Source organism: Pimephales promelas, chromosome 12 (assembly GCF_988280905.1).
Source record: "Pimephales promelas chromosome 12, fPimPro1.hap1.1, whole genome shotgun sequence".
In the NCBI taxonomy this organism is placed as follows: Eukaryota; Metazoa; Chordata; class Actinopteri; order Cypriniformes; family Leuciscidae; genus Pimephales; species Pimephales promelas.
Window position 1 is genome coordinate 31,522,455 of NC_142780.1, and position 18,358 is coordinate 31,540,812.

At 35.4% G+C, this 18,358-nt stretch overlaps 1 protein-coding gene across 1 annotated transcript in view; it reads left to right on the plus strand.

The window, feature by feature from the left end:
• syngap1b (synaptic Ras GTPase activating protein 1b) overlaps positions 1 to 18,358 on the plus strand; it is a 131,567-nt gene that overhangs the window by 35,526 nt on the left and 77,683 nt on the right. The window contains 1 exon segment of the mRNA XM_089118000.1: positions 2,579 to 2,684. Coding sequence (XP_088974126.1) covers positions 2,579 to 2,684 — 106 coding nt within the window.

The following is an 18,358-nucleotide window of genomic DNA, read 5'->3' on the forward strand; positions in this document are numbered from 1 at the left end:
TAATGAGTTCGAACAGGAGAGTCACGAACGCGCATCACAGAACAGAGCAAGGTGAGCATTTGAGCTTATAAAACTTATACTATTTTTTTATTTTTTATTTATTTATTTTTTTATTTTTTTTATTTTTTATTTTATATATAAAAAAAATGTGTTATTATTATTTTTTTTTAAATGAGCGATCGTTTCACTTGATAAGACCCTTATTCATCGTCTGGAATCGTTTAAAGCCCTTTGAACAGTTTGTAGTTTGCACTGAAACTGTCTTTTGGACCTTGAACCATTTGGTTACCAGTAAAATCCATTATATGGAGAAAAATCCTGGAATGTTTTCATCAAAAACCTTAATTTCTTTTCGACTGAAGAAAGAATGACATGAATATCTTGGATGACATGGGGGTGAGTAAATTATAACCAAAATATTTTTTAAAGTGAACTACTCCTTTAATGAAAGTGATCATGAGCATTGTAATGTTTGAAGCGGATGCCCTTCATGCTGAGGAAATACAAACTGGAAGACAAAACACAACGAGCGCAGTTCTAAAAAGGGGCAGGACTACATAAGGTCTATTGTCATCTGTATACCAAGAATACGAAGGAAAAACGTACATTTTTACTACATCGTCGTCATAAATGTACCCTGAAACATTTTGAGCTTGTCCACTTTTGACCGGATTGTAGACGCTCACGTGGTCAAATGCATTCGAACAGCCTCAAAAGACGCCTTTTCCCCGGCTACTGACGTAATGCGGAAACATTATGGGAAGTTCGCTAGCCAGACAGGATTAAACCTTGTCGGCTGAAGACATATGTTTGGTTTGAAGATGAAAAATGTACCAAGCACAATGTTCTCTCACCATTCATGACTTCTAACACACACTCGCAGCGTTTGCCATGATCTTGGCGGCTATCAGAGCAGAAACAAAAGCGGATGCTCTCCGTATGTTTTTTCCCGTCATCTCCTTTCACATTTATATATTAAATGCAAGGTTTATTTCGTCCATTAGATCAAAGGAGAGGTTGTATCGTCGTGATTAGCGGTTCACCATATAGGTAGCTGGTTGGTTTCGTTAATGTCTTTTAAGTCTTTAATGAAGACTTCCGAAAGACAAAAAGATGCTTCCAGAACCAAGGCCGTTGGAAAAGTGGGCTGGCACTGTTGGGATCTATATACAGTGATTGCTCGTCTGTTGGGCAGGTGATTGCAGATCAGTAGCGGGTCCATCTCCACCTGGTCTCTGACTCTCTGTGTTTTGTTCACAGTTACTCACTGTGTTGTGTGCCAGATAACATTGAACCAGGTAATTGCTGCCAAGCCAACACAGTCGCCCAGCTGAAGTCACAAGTAGAGTCCCGCAAGTCCTGATACATACTGTGGATGTAAATCTAATGGTTTAATTTTCTTGAAATTAACATGATTTTGACATACGAGGCCTAAATTAAGTTCATCATATAAAACGATTATGTCTTTTCAGAAAATTTGGACTAAACCGCTCAATTAATATGGATTCGTTTTACGATCTCTTCATGAACTTTCTAAAGCGTCAGTTGTGTGGCTGTCAGTCACAGAAAGCTGTCAGATTTCATCAAAAACATTTTCATTTGTGGTCCCGAAGATGAATAAAAGTCTTACGGGTTTGGAGTTTATCCTTAAAAATAAATCTGTACTGCCTGCATAGTAGATAATTGTTCACATAAAAGGCCATGTACGTTAAACAGCGATCTTGCATGCTTTCTAGTAAGTCATGAAGGATTTATTGCATGTTGTGCATCTTTTATGAGGCTATCCCTCCTGTAATTTCGTTGCATCTGGCTATAGAGCCATTTTAAAAGACGTACAGATAAAACATAATATTTAGTTTGCCTTGCCCTCATGGTTATAGCATAATGTAGACATCCTTCATTTTTAAAACTATTAAAACTATGCACCGTCAGGCAGAGTGCGCACCATTATCTTCCAGTCAGCTGTGTCAATCCCTTCAGACCTCCTAAATCTGCATCTTTCCTCTGTGTGTGAAAAGCTGAGCTGTGCATAAAAATGGAAAGTGTCCCATAATGCAGCTGGGTCCGAGTGACAAGGCCACCCCTGAAACATTTTAGCTGTTTCCCATAGGGCTCAGTGTCTGGTCCTCTCTTGCCCCACTCATTTATCACACCAGACTGTAGGTAATCGCCTCCTTCACAGCCTTGCTCTCGATATCTCCCTCTGAACAGAGACACTCATGCGCTAAACAACCCCTGTGCAATTTGAAGGCAAACTTGCACAGAGATGTTGTCCTCCGCGTGCTTGCGGACGAAGAAGAGCGAGCTCTCCCTATTAAGAAGAATTCCCGTGAGATTCAGCCCCATACCGAGGCTTAAATAAACACATTAAACACGCAAGTTTGCAATTATTTTCCCCACTCACCCCAAACACACACCATTGCTTTATTATTTCAAGGAATCTAGTCTCAACGGGACTTGTTGTTTTAAAAGCGGAGGTTTTCCGACTGGTTTAGCGCAGAGGCCTGCGCGATTGACTCAGCTTACCATATTGACCTCACATTCTTTGCACTGACCTTTTATCTCTGCTCTCCCGCAGGTTCACCCTTTGTTGATGCGCGAGCGGCGCTCCGAGTCGCACAGGAACAAGCTGCTGCGACGGACGGTCAGCGTGCCTGTGGAGGGGAGGCACCATCCTGAAATGGGTGAGTCGCACACGTGCCGTTCCTGCTTCCACACCATCTGATGCCTTGACATTGACGCTTTTAAAGGAGTAGTTTACTTAAAAAAAAAAAAAACTTATAATGAACAACGCGTAGATGGTTTATAACGGTGTCTGTTACTAATTAAAGGAGTAGTTCAATTTAAAAAAAAAACTTTTGCTGATAATTTACTCACCCCCATGTCATCCAAGATATCCATGTCATTCTTTCTTCAGTCGAAAAGAAATTAAGGTTTTCGATGAAAATATTCCAGGATTTTTCAATTTCAATGGGAACCAAACGGTTCAAGGTCCAAAAGACAGTTTCAGTGCAAACTGCAAACTGTTCAAAGGGCTTTAAACGATTCCAGACGATGAATAAGGGTCTTATCAAGCGACACGATCGCTCATTTAAAAAAATAATAACAAGTTTACGTTTTATAAGCTCCAATGGTCTTCTTGCTCTGTTCTGTGATGCGCGTTCGTGACTCTCGTTCATCAAAATGAACAAATCTTTTCCCGAGTCAACTCGTTAAATTTCGTTCGTTGAATGAACCATATGACATGAAAAAAGATTTGTTCATTTTTATAACGAATATAACAAACGATATATAAACAAACCCCTCTGTAAAAAACAACAACAACAGAATGGTGTGTTACTGAAGTGGAGTTTTCTGGCTCATTTAGATTTAAATATATGTATTGAAATTAGGGCTGTCAAACGATTAATTTTTTTAATCGCAATTAATCGCAGAAGCTTCATAGTTAACTGCGATTAATCGCGTTTTTTTTTTGCATGTGTAAAATTCTGTTATTTTGCAAATCAAGACAGTTCTAAGCCCATAATGTAGTATATCTTACCAAAATTTTCTTCGGGAATCAAAAGAACACATACAATTTCCTTTTTGAACATTTTTTATTAAAAAAAAAGTGCAATGTAGACCAACTTCCAAATATTAGGAGGAGATAGCAAACTGACATTGAATCAACGTGGAAATATGACATCGAAACAACGTTGATCTGACATTGTTTTGCTCATCGAATTAACGTTGAACCAACGTCAGACGCGTCATTCTTTTTAAAACTAACGGAAAATCACCTTGAAATCAACGCGTTGTTTCAACGTTATGAAAGCAAACCAATTTTCGATTTTCATTTAGCTTTGAAGAATGCCGCGTCTGACGTTGGTTCAACGTTAATTCGATTAGCAAAATCAACGTTGTTTCAATGTCACGAGAGACGTCGTTTCCACGTTGATTCAATGTCAGTTTGCTGTCTGGGAAAGTAACGCAGTGCTTACTTTGAGAGATGACATTTATCAGGCCACTCTCTTAACCTACTTCAAAAATAAACAATAACATTATTAGCAAAACAATTCCTAGCAATAACAGCAATCAAGTGATATTTAACACTAGTAGTAAATTCGATCGCTGTGGTTAACTTATTTTCATCCAAGGGTCTGCTGCGACGCCCACACTCAGGAATAGTTCTCTGGCGAGGCTGCGGCTTGCTTGGCCGGGAAGCGTCAAATGAAACACCGGGGTGTTTGGCCTGGAGGTGGTAACTTAGACTTGACGTGCTCCGATGGTAGCTGAACTCCTTGAAACAAATGCTGCATTGTACCTTAGTGTTGTCAACGGAACCGTCTGATTTTTTTTTTTTAGTTAAACAGGCTGTTTAAAAATCCGGTCGTACTTTTTCTATCAATCACTTTTTACCGCTTCACAAACCAAAGGGGCTGACTACGGGCTAGCCAAAGGGACAAAAACGCGTTCCTTGAAATGCGATTAAAAAAAATAACGCGTTATGGATTGTTTTTAACTAATCGCGATTAATGCATTAACGCTGAAAGCCCTAATTGAAATATATGCAAATAGATAAAGTGCTATAAAATAAACACTATTTTCTTTCCATTAGTTTGAAAAGCACTTCATGAAAAGCCAAATAGCACAAAATTGACCAGAGTGTGAAAAGACAATGTTTTTGCCTATAGTATCCAGCCTTAAAATGTTCTTCAAAGTAATAAAACAATGGTTCTTCTATGGCATCACTTCAAAAACCCTTTTTGCAACCCTTTATATGTGAGAGTATAGCATGCTGACTGCTGGTGAATAGCACATCTGCGTGAGGTGTTGAGCGAGGTGGCCCTCTGCTGATCATCCGAGACTCCTTTCTCAGTTTCCGTGACAACGATTTGGGATTTGCACGAGAAGGGCTGCCCACAGCTATACGTCCTGATGATGTTCTCTGAGCGACACAGGGGCTCTATACCACCATATGCCTACCAGAAAAAGAGGCTTTAATGAAAACGAAATATTGAATGGAGTTTATCACAGGAGAATGGTGTAAATTAGCTGACAAGACATGCTATTTGGGTGTGTGTGTGGTTGTGATTTGTTCAGATTCAATAGATTCAGTCTTTATTGCATAATGACACAGTGACCTATTTTGTAGTCTCTTTTCCTGAGGTTCCTGCTTAATTTGCATGTGTAGACTTTCAAGATGAGACTATTTAGCTCTGTTCCAAAATTTAGTGAGCAGCCTCACTGTCTAAACATTGCAAAACCCGATTTCTTAATTACTGCTCTATATATAAATCCTTAAAATGGCTGCATGGTGAATCAGGGGGTAGCAGTGTCACCTCATAGCAAGAAGGTCCCCGGGTTTGAACCGCAGCTGAGCCAGGAGTCCCTTCCTTGGAGTTTGCATGTTTTTTTTTATTCATTAATTGTTTTATTTTTGGTTTTGGGTACGGTATTTACATTTACATCAACTCTCCACTATTTTGGATTTTTTCCTTACTTGCAAAGGATGATGGGGGTATATTTGTTGCTTTACTGGCTAATACATCTTATATAATATAGAGTGAATTCATTTTTTATTATTTTTTTGGAAGTTAAAGGTGAAATGTGTAATTCTGGTGCCCCTAGCACTCAACAAATTTGCAAATATAATTTCCAAACACATTTCCTTTGCCCTAAGCAAACAGATAAGTAACTGAGCTAGAAATTGACTTGAAAAAGCAGCCAAATAAACTGAGCAACATTGTGAAACCACCGCAGATAGTGGGGTTACCACAGCACATAGAAAGTGTTTTAACTAGAGCCCGACTGATAAAGGATTTTAAAGACCGATACAAATATTTTTGGGTTTTAAAATCCGATATTCCAATATATCGGCCGATATTTTATTTATTTATTTATTTATTTTAAACTGGACATGATAGTCACAATTTTTGTCATGCTTATTTGAGTTAAGAGAACTGATCGGGATGTTCTTTTACTTGTTATTCAAGCAATGTATGTCTCGTGACCAACTCAACGAGTGTTGCCAACAGGAACCGTGTAGAGTGCCCTCTGGTGGACAAGCTATACAACTCCAACTCTCATGACATGGTTCAAGTGTGTTTCGTCCATTTTTATTTTATTTTTGAAATATTCATTTATCGGCCATTATAACTGCGGATACCGATAGTTTGGAAAATGCCTAATATCGGCCGATAATATCGGGCTGCCGATATATCGGTCTGGCTCTAGTTTTAACATAAAAAAATGACACTCTTCTCCTTTAAAGGGTTATATAATGTCATTTTATACAAATTAATATAATTCTTTAGGGTCTAAATTAAAAGTTTGTAATATACTTTAATTAAAATTAAAGGGCGGGGATGTGTTGAAACGCTGCTGTCAATCAACAATCGTGGGAGGGGTGTGCGACCATGACGTCACACAGTCGAACGGCTCGATTTGAGACAGGGGAATATATAAGGAGATTAAAAAAAAAACACTGGATGGATTTTTATCATTAAAGGATGGTTGTGTACACTGCCAACACACATTTCAGGACAATCAACTTGTAAAAGTGCATATGACCCCTTTAAGAATTATTTGGCTTTAAGCAACTAAGTATGGTCAGAAGCTATTTGCTAGGATGCCCTCAAAATAATTAATTGAAAAGAAAATTCTGAAAGCATCGGTCCGCGTGGTTGAAGTTTGTCTTTGGATGTAGAGTACTTTCACTGATGCAGTCAATATTTTAGTTTTTTTTTGTGCTGCCTTGGGCGAAGACTAAGTGATAAACAAGCACTTAAAGCTTTGGGTTAATGTTGGTTGTTAATTGCAATTTGCATTTGAAAGCAAATCACCACTACAGTCAGTGGCTCTTATGCGGCGAAATCCAAAAAGGTTTGTCCAGATCCAGGCCATAAAATCATCCTCAAGGTAGTGTTCATTTATTAATAGTTGAAAATATTATCTGCTATGTGACATCTATGTGTGAGATTAATTGTCTAAAAACACTTGTTAGAATGGATCTAAAATGTATTTTGGTTGTTCAGGATAATAAAAAGAATAATTCACCCAAAAACTATTTACTCCTCCCTCATGGACCGTTTCTTTCGTCGATGTTCCTTCCGCTGGAGCTCTTCGATCTCATTTGTGCTTGTTGGGTGTAATTCAAAATGTCAAAATGGATACACATTACACAAGGTTTTGTCTTCTTCACTTTAATTATGATCTATTCATCACACAAATCTAACATATGAGTTCAAATGGCTTTTATGGACTACATTTATGGCGCTGTTGTGGTATTTTAAGGTATAAATACCTACTTTAAATGAGTCGTAAAAAGCAGCACAGACTTTTTAAACATCTTTTTTAGATGGCCAAGAATAATTCAATACGGCTTTGGAACCACTAGAGGATGAGTAAATGATGACAAAAGTTACATTTTCAGCCTTAAATAAATAATACTGTTAATAGTTAAATTAAATTTCATAGCACACTGTAAGAATTTTCATCTTGACAAAAACCCGACTTGACAGTACAGCACTGCCTATGAAAATAGTTCTAGGCTAAAGGAATTATGTGATGTGGCGAGATATATAGTCACATGAGAAAATGAGTCACATTAATGAATAAAATTCCCTTTATTTGGGATGGCAGAGCATATTGCTCTCAGCTAGCTAACTAACAGTGTGTGACTGGGCAAAGATTTTGAGGCAAGGCATTAGTGTTTTATGCAGATGTTGTAATCAGAGTGCACAAAAGGAATAATGCATTCAAAAATGACAGGTCTGTCATTATTTACTTATCCTCATGTTGTTCCAAACCTGTTGGCTGTAATTTTGAAGAATCTATATACAGTTTTTTTTCTATTCAATGATGTTCAGTGAACATCTTAATGCTAAATGCTATTTTTATTCATAAAATAAATACAAATAAAATGAATAAATAAAATTCATCGTTTATATATATACAGTATATGTATATATATATATATATATATATATATATATATGTGTGTGTGTGTGTGTGTGTGTGTGTGAGAGTGTGTGTTTGTTATTGTTCTTTGTTTATGATTGAAAAACTGTAATATCAATATAGTGTATAAACTTTATTCAATCATAAAGAAAGAACAATAACAAACACACACACATACGCATATATATATATATATATATATATATATATATATATACGTACTGTATATACTGTATATATATATATATATACATATACATACTGTATGTATATATATATATATATATATATGAAGAGTTCAGATGCAAAAGCCTCTAAGTGCCATTTGAAATTTTCTTCTAAAATGATCATTTTTATCAAGCTTGTATATTTAAGTTCAGTAATTTCACTTAAATGGCAATGATAATTACCTATTAATTGTCATGTAAGTGAAATTACTGAACTTAAATATACAAGCTTGATAAAAATGGTCATTTTAGAAGAAAATTTCAAATGGCATTTAGAGGCTTTTGCATCTGAACTCTTCATATATATATATATATATATATATATATATATAAGTAATGTGGAGATAGCATCATACTTTGAGTTTCTATTTATTAAACCAATCCCCTTCATTTTATTAACTAACATTTTTCATTTTAATAAACTCTCATTTTCAGGCAACCAGATAACTTTTTTAAGTTAAACCAACAATATATATATATATATATATATATATATATATATATATATATATAACATTTTGAAAATAGCTTCTTTTTTAGCATGCATGCATTTAATGAATTAAAAGTAACAATAAATAAAGGCATGTATAATATAACAAAAGATTTTAAATAAATTCTGCACAAATTAAGCAGCAAAACTTTATTAATAATAATAAAACTGTTTTAATAATAATACAAATACAGTAATTGTGACACTGATGACTGGAGCATCATTAGATGCTGAAAATTCAGCTTTTTTATTGCTGAACTTTTCTTTAAATGGCATTTTTGTCTTCATTACAGACTAAGTATGATGAAGGTGTATATTAAATAGTTTTTGCTTGCGCTATTTTCGGCATGCAGGGTAACATTCTGTGCTTGTTTTTGAAATCAGATTGCTGAGATCACAGCCATAATCTTACTGCCGATGTGAGTTTTTTACACGCTCGGAGTTCTTGCTTTAGTTAAAAAAGTTCTGCTACATAGTGCAATATCTTGTCAGAAACTGCACTTACATTTGAACAGATTCTCCCAATGATTAACTTTCTGTCTCTCTTCCTGTTTCTAGAGAGACTTCATATCATTTTCCAATATTTCATTTAATGGAAACATTTCTTTGTACCTGCTCGATACCAAAGGCGACAGTTTAGTCAGGCCTGTTCTCTTTTGTTCAGCATTTCTTTGCGCACATGAAACTATATGAATTATTGATTCAGAGCATGGGCATGCAGTTTTTCTTCAGACAGAAAGACCATCATGCTGTGTCTTCGCAGTGTCATGAGTAATCTCTGTGCGGCCGTTGGGTTGTAGAGCTGAATAAATGCTGTGCTCGCCTATATTCCCTGTGGCAGAGGGTCCACCTCCCCTTGTGCCTTCATGTCACGTCCGTATCAACGCATTTACAAGATGAATGCACCACAATGTTGTGTGGGATTTTCTGTAAGCTTTGACTCTCTGAGTTGGTTACAATTAGAGACTCATTGTGGGAGCAAATGTGCCGAGGTCATAGTATTTGTTTAATAGTTTGTGTGGATTTAGTGTAAAGTTCATGAAGAGTACTGAATATTAATCTAGTTTACGAGCTGTCATGCTTTTGCGACCAAAATACATTTCATACCCTACTGGAATATTATAGTATTACTTTTAGATTCCTACTTGAGTAAAAGTATAAGAACTAATTTTTGAATATATTAAGGAAAAGAGCTGAATTATTAAAACTAGTTTTGCCAGACATTTGAAGACTTTTTTAAGACTATATTTTTTTTAATATATATCTAAATGTGCAATAAAATTACTATAAATATATTGCTAATTTTAAAATACTATTAAATACTAAATTAATACTAAATGTATTTAATACTATTAAAATATTAATTTTATATTATAAAATATTAAATTTTATATTATATATTACATAGATGTGTTTAACAAAAAATACAAAAAATACATTAAAATATTTTCAAAATGTTTTAGTTATATAGTTTCAAAATCTGTTTGCAATTTAAATATATGTATATTACCCAAAATATATTGTCATATTGTTATTTTTTTTTGTTTCTCCTATTATTTTAGTATTATTGAAAATCTTTTATTGTGTTTATTAATATTTGGAATTTTTATTTGTATATTTTCCTATAGTATTTAGTAATTTTTGCTTTAGTTTTTATAAATTTTTTCTTTAGTTTTTGTTATTAGCTTAAGTTATTTTGTTTTATTTCAGTTAACGTTTATTTTATTTCAAGCAACAAAAGTATTTTTTAGTTTTAGTTTTAATTAACTATAATCATCCTGATTTGAAATATGATTTGTAATTTAGGCTACTTTGGCATTTAAGACAAAAATCGACTTTTTATTTTGAAAAATATACAGTATTACCTTAAGCTGCTCTGTATATATATATATATATATATATATATATATATATAATTTATTTATTTATTTATTTATTGCTACATGGGGCAATTTGATTTGCTTCATCCTCTTGCACATTAAAGGGGCAAAACAACCAGTTATTGTGACTATAAACACACTGAGAGACAATCATTTAAAGAGGTTTATTTTCCTGTGTCACAGTGTGATAGGAAAAAATTGCAGCTGTTGATCAGAAGATTCTGCCAGCCATTGCTTTGACAATGGGCTGAACAAACACACAAACGCTACACTGTAATCCCACACGTCTAGCGTTCTCACCTACCAACGTCCGCCTTTCAGCAAATCAGCTAGGGCAAACGTCTCAAAGCGGCATTAATATTCATGACCCAAGACACGTTTGGCACAGCCGCTGACAGAAAGTAAACTTCCTGAGGAGAGAATATGTGAACAACAGAAGAGGAGAATTTTTTTTTATTTATTATTATTTTTTTTTTAAAGGCTGTGTTTTTATATTCACAGTTGCACCAGTGTTTCAGGCTGAAATATAAAAACTTTTATGACAAAAATGAGTGAAATTGATTGGCATATTTTTATTCAAAGTTAATACAGTTTTTCTCAGTCGCCTTGGATCCTTTCTGGAATCATCCTTAACATTTGCAACCAGTAAGTGCATTTCTCAAAACAAGTGTATATTAAAGTATATTAACTATATGTAAATGCAAGAAATGTAGCAGTATAACAGAAGTGAACATTGTCTGGATACATATTCTTCTACAAATGTTTGAACAATTGAGGACACGGTTGTTCTCCCAGCATTCGGCTGTATAACTTTCGACCCGTAAGGTCATGATTGAGAATATGGCAGTGGCCCTTATTACATCAGAAACATGCATACATCTAAGAGGCCTGCCAGCCATTGCTTCACCACTTTGTCTGTTTTGGCTCTCTACCCTTCCATAACGCATCCTAAACTCCTCTTCTTCCTGACTGTTGACCCTGTTTGTTTCCTTATTTGTTCTTCCATTATCATTCTATATCAAGTCTATATACAGTGGGGCCAAAAAGTATTTAGTCAGCCACTGATTGTGCAAGTTCTCCTACTTAGAATAATAAGAGAGGTCTGTAATTTTCATCATGTACACTTCAACTAAAAAAAAGAAAATATGCTTGAGTTTATTACAACTAGTTTAACCATTTTGAACTAATATGTCAAACTAATACTTTGACGTTTTTGACGTTGTTTTGACATTTGATAATGTAATAAACAGCAGATAATTGTACATAATCAATTCTGTACCAAAGCATTTGAAATGTGTTCAAAAGAATGAGAAATTGCTTTTAGGATGTGCACAAATCACTAAATAATGTGCAGGATGAACAAGTAGGCTAGTATTGAGAATTTCATAGGGTGGAATGGCATAATTTTCTGGAATGTTGTTGAGTCAAAATTAAAAGTAAAAGATTCTAAAAATAAAACTTTTTATACTACCTAATGTATTCCATAGATAAATGATTAAGTACACACCTAATGCTTATTATAGATGGATGGATGGATAGACATACTTAAATAAAGGCATACATAAATAGATATAATTTAATAAATTAACCAACGCACAGTAAAAAAAATATTTTCAAGATTTGTTATCACAACATATTTTCTTTTGTCAAATCAACTTAAATAATTTATTTAGTTGAGATAACTTATTATTTTGAGTTTCTGATGATTAAATTAATCTCCTTCAACTCACTTGTTCCAGTTCAATCAACTTAATTTTTTTTTATTTTTTATTAAACAGTCAAATGCATACAAACCAACATAGTGCAATAGTAAGCAATCTTGTAATTCCAGAAGTGACATAGAGTGATTTAAGTGTTTGATCTAAGTGTGTGAGTGGGTGTGAGTGTATGTGTGTGTATGCGTAAACAAAGTAACCATTTATTATTTATTACCATTGTCATTACCATCACCATCACCACCCCCACTCCCCACTACCACCATATTGCCAATATTTTATTAGTCGATTTTTAGTCGACCTAAAAATTTTAAGGCAACCAGGTTACTTACTTTTTTAAGTTAAACCGGATTAGGGTGGAAGAACACTTCATTTCCCAAAATGCATTATCTGTATTGAATTTCTTTTGAATTGCAATTCAAATTCTTCTTCCTGTCATTCCAATTCAGGTGTAAGATGTGGACGATTCAATTTAAATTCCAGCTCAGTTGTGAATTTTATAATGACCGCTTGGCTCTGAATCTCTGGATGTAATGGCCCGACCTTCATTTCTCATTCATTTTAGACCTTCTTTGAATTTTATTTTGTTATATAATATAAATACTATGTTCCTGGCCTCTTTTCCAGACACATCTTCTACTGTAAACTGTGAGTCAACTTTTGAATGATTACAGATACACCATATATCGATTAAACAAAACTACGGGCTGAAATAATCCCTGACATCTGCGGCTCCCCCAAAGGCAGAGGTCATGCAAGGCCACACAATTCATTTTCAGTGCTGTTGTTTTTGCGGTTCTGCTCCAGTGCAGCCTCATATGTTCTGTCATATTAAATATGCAACAGGCATATCATGGTGCCCGTGTGTCCAGAGGCCAAAGCATTGATATCTAGAGATCTACCACAAAAAAATAAAAATAAAAATAAAACTGACTAGTATTGATTTCTAGGAATGATGACACTGATTTTTGTGGCATATGACAATGTAGATGCATTGAACGATTATCAGAAAGTGATGCATCATGAATCATCGTTTAGATTTTGAATGCAACTTCTAGATAATATTTATATTTGATAATCAAGTTGCACAATTCTCTACGTCTGATAAGTTTGTAATGATGTATATGCCTATATAAGAAAGCCACAATGACTGTGCGTATGTGTCTATATACTTTACATATACTATACTTTTCAACAACCTATATACTTACTCCACAAACTAACTCTACGAACATGGAAAACAGTGGTAGATGGGCCTCTTAACCTTTACGCTGAGGAGAAAATCCTACACGACATTACTGGAAACATTCAATCCTCAACAAAGACATAGGGCAAACAAGACAAGGAACAATGTTCAGACGATTAACCAATGACACATGGCAGGATCACATGACAAACAGGGAATCACATGACAAGACACAGAATAGGGCTGCACGATTTGGGCTAAAATGATCATCACGATTCACGATCAATATTGAGATCACGATTAATTATCACGATTATTTGTTGATTTTAACCAAAACTAATTTTATTGTCACATAGGCTAATTATAACTTCTTTCACATCCATATTGTGCTACTACATTCGTGCTAATGTACAACTATGTGCATAAAAATATAAAATAGGTCCTCTTATTCACCAAAATTCAGTGCATCTCCTTAAAGAATAAAGAAAAACAGGGCACTATTTTAAATTTACATTGTGTAAATATATTTTAGGAAGCAAAATATAAACGAAAATATAAACTATTGACTTAATTGATGCAGTGAGTTGGTTTTAACTGCCGACAAGAGACTTGCTAGGTTTAAGAGTTTTTTTTCAGGGTGTCACCAAGTGCAAAAAGAGTGGGTGGTGGTATCTGTTGACGCGACTGACCTGGGTTTCCGAATGCATTCTCCCTTTACCCATTGTTTGTCAGCTCGGAGAGAAGTTTATTTTCAATTAAAATTAAGAAAACATTTGAAAAGTGGAATAATTTGCCTGATTGGTATTTACTAATGGAACTAAAGAGTTTAATGAGTTTGAGGTAGCTTTAAGGGTGGGTTTTGGGACAATGTCCCAATAAATAAGCTTCACTTCACGATTTTAACAAATATAATAATCACATACACTTAATATGTTGTTATTCATGCTATTTTATAATATAGTACTACAATACACTGTCAAACGCATCGATTGATATTTGCACTTAGTGCAAATATAGCTGCTGCCTTTCTTTATTGTGCCATCTGAACATTTCTTGTTAAATTGAAGTGATAAGGAATCCCACATTGCTTATTCACCAAACCCTGAGTTAAAAGACCTAATGTAATTGTAATTTCGCTGCTCGACTGTTTCAATTTAGACATAACTGACTGTTTACATGAATACAATGGGCATTTTGACAGATAAGTGTGTGTTTTTAACTGTTCAAGGGCAATACTAAATTCTACTAAATAGTAAGTAAACTTAATTCAGTTCTCATGCGCTCACTGTCAGTAACAAATCCCAATTAATTGTGCTTTTAATAACTCCTTATCAAGCACAACCTGCTCAAGGAAGGATTTCCGTTTAATTTTAGATACTTTGCGGTAAGTATACTTACTACAGTAGCATGCTAAACTTCTAGTCTTAGTTTTTCTGAAATACTGCGCATTTTCATTACGCGTAAAATACTTGTATGACCTACTACACAGTATTTATCAAAATAAGCAGCACAATAGTGCACACTGTATTGGTTACTGTGTCCTACAATGCGATGCACTCAACCTAACCATTCTTTGCAGTTTGGATAAATGAATGACTGAATTGGAAGTGATATCATTTTAGCATTTCTTATTTATACTCTATCAGAGTGATTTGGGACACAGCAGCAGTCTCAGTGCAGGCGCTTAGCCAAACTTTAGATGTCATTACCAATAGAATTGACTGGAAGTTGCGACCAAAGTTAGCTAACAATGCTTTTGCGAATCATATTTGATGCATCAGGATTTTAGGGCTCATAAATTATAGGATAATATGTAGTTGCCACTCTAGGAGGAAAAACACCTGAGCTGAGCAAAAATATTTTATATTATTTGGTGCTTTGGCCAAAAAGTAAGAGGAAATTATAATAGTACAGCAGACTACATACATAAATCTAAATATCAGTCATCACTCTATATCTCCCAATAATAAATGCTTAGTTTTATTATTAAGGCTCTGTAGTTTTTATTGTGTGGGCAAAGCATATTATAAAATGCAATATAATAATGATTGAGAGGTTTAACAAATATAAACGTTTAAGTATTCATCTAGAATATCACTACAGTAGCCTATCTAAAAGTTATTCTTACATTTACTTACATTTACAACATAAAGATACATACCACATCCTGGATATACAGTAGGCATTACATGGTTCATAATAATAATTGTAATATTAAATATTTCTCACATTAAATTCTTGAAATACAAGAAATTCAGGAGGCAGGAACCAGAGAAAAATCAAAATAAAACTTTATTTAAATGAAATAAACAAACAAAATACCTGCCAGCTACCCAAAATAAAATAATAATACCTGCCAGCAGCCCCTCGCGGACGACTGCTGGCTACCAAAATAAAATATAAAATACAAACAAAAGCAGGCCTGTTCCTCTCTCGATCATCCTCTCCGTTGGATGATCTATGCTTCTCCGCTCCTCCGTGAGAGATGCGAGACCGGTGTGCTTCACAGGTGCTGCTCATTAGCAATCACCACAATGTTTTTACATGATCAGCTAAAACAGGACAACACGACAGCCATTTCCAATAGGCTTTATGCCGTGCGTCACGTGACCAAACCGGAAAACGGGTCTCATCGCATCCGCTTGTCAGAGAAAGTGTTAACGGCCATAAGAACTGACTACGATATCTATGGATATTTAAGGTAATCAGCTAACCTACCTAGTTCACTTTGTTATTGGCGTTTTATTACATTTAAATATCTAAACGTTACTGTGAAGAATAAAAAATATAAAACGTTTAAATATCAATCTGCACATGTGAGGGATTTTGGTTATGCTAATCTTTGTTCGCTCCTTTTAAGTTATCTTGAGTAAAACCGCAAAAAATTTCATGAAGCACATACAAAAGACCTGGACCGGAAGCGATGCGACCTGTTTTACAGAGAATGCGGAAGTAAGTTGTGCATAAAGCCCAGATAGCAAACTGACATTGAATCAACGTGGAAACGACGTCTCTCATGACATTGAAACAACGTTGATTTGCTCATCGAATTAACGTTGAACCAACGTCAGACGCGGCATTCTTCAAAGCTAAATGAAATCGAAAATTGGTTTGCCTTCATAACGTTGAAACAACGCGTTGATTTCAAGTTGATTTTCCGTTAGTTTTGAAAGAATGACGCGTCTGACGTTGGTTCAACGTTAATTCGATGAGCAAAACAATGTCAGATCAACGTTGTTTCGATGTCATATTTCCACGTCGATTCAATGTCAGTTTGCTATCTGGGAGCCTATCAGGCAAACATTTCCAAAAACCCCTTCAGGGGGCTTGAATCTTGGAATACTGGTTTATGGTGGCAGGACATGTATAAAAATGTGCCCAGCCCCCTATACCTGTCCCAGTACTTTAATATTCCGACTGTACTCTCAAAATGATGCACTTTCCCCATCACCAAAAAGTGCATACGTTTAGTGCACGTTATAAGCAGGCGAATCGGGCCGCAGCCTGCAGTCTCTCCAGCTGCCTTCCTCTATCATGGAGACTAGAGACATTACTGCTCTAAATGATGATGTGCTCGCAGCACTGCGGCCCCGCTAGTGCAGATCCTTTCCGAGAGGGTGGGGAGTGGAAAGGCTGTCAGGGTACAGCTTGCCACCGATATCTCCTTTCTTCAGAATCACTGTGCAAAAGGCTTGCACGAGAATCGCTCTCACACTCTGTCACTGCGTGTGTCGAATGACATGCCAAAACAGATTAATGCCTATGACAATTATTTTGTGTGTGCGATGATGTCGCTGTTTTGCATCAGTTGAGTGTATTTGTGTGTGATCATTAAGTGTGCAAGTAGAAGGCAACCCAAAACAAGCATGCGTGCGTTTGTGTGTTCACACGTGCATGTGCAAGTTTACACAACAGTCTTGGCGCAGGGCCTATCCAGGTGGCACTGTGTACGCTTCAAGTGCGTCCTCATTTCAGCATCATTCCTCTCGCTCACACTGACGCCAGTTTTCTGCTGGTCTGTTTATCCTGTCTTATCGCGGCCGTCACATAAAACCTGCTTCCTGCTTGTCACCTTTTTTACTAAATGTCAACATGACATCAAAGTTGACCATAGCTGTGAACATTGAACATTGAAAATAAGGGAGATTTCCTGGAATCCATTGCCAAAATAAGCGATTTTTTTTTTTACATTATTAAGAGCATAAGAAACAAATGAAAAAAAAAAAAAAAGATATTTTATTCCTATGTTATGCTATGACCTCTGTAGTGGACACCAGGACTCGATTGTTTAAAAAAAAAATGACATGAAAATATATATAGGCAAAAATAATGACAATTTTTGACAATTTTTAATTAATTTATTTTTTTTGCCTGGAAACGCTTCCAACACGCTTGCGTGTCACGCAGGCAGTGTGCAAGCCCTAATCTGTTAAAATGGGAGCCGAAATAAAAACCATAGACAGTAAAATAAAAACGGTCATGCCGCGCAGCTGAGACGCACACAGCCAGTGTGTCTCCGGCCAGCGCGCGCGGCGCTGCATCCGAGTATGAACGACTTCAAGCCGAATATGTCCGAGCTTGTACGTCTCACATAATCAGAGCGTAAAAATACGGGATATTTTACGGGAAAATACTAAAACGGGAAGACAGCGGGAACAGAGATAAAATACTGTACGTGAGAAACCCGGAAAAAACGAGAGGTTTGACAGCTATGAAGTTGACCCTGTTTACTTTCATGTAGAGTATGAGTTTTTTTTGTGCACATTATAACGGTACGATATTGGTTGTCGGCCGATATTGTTCGTAAAACAATATGTTGTTTTTTCAATTGTGCATGCTCATTTAACACTGTATATTTAGCCATTATGTTATCTGTACATATAATGCACGTTTAAAGTTAATCTTTAAAAACGTTTTTT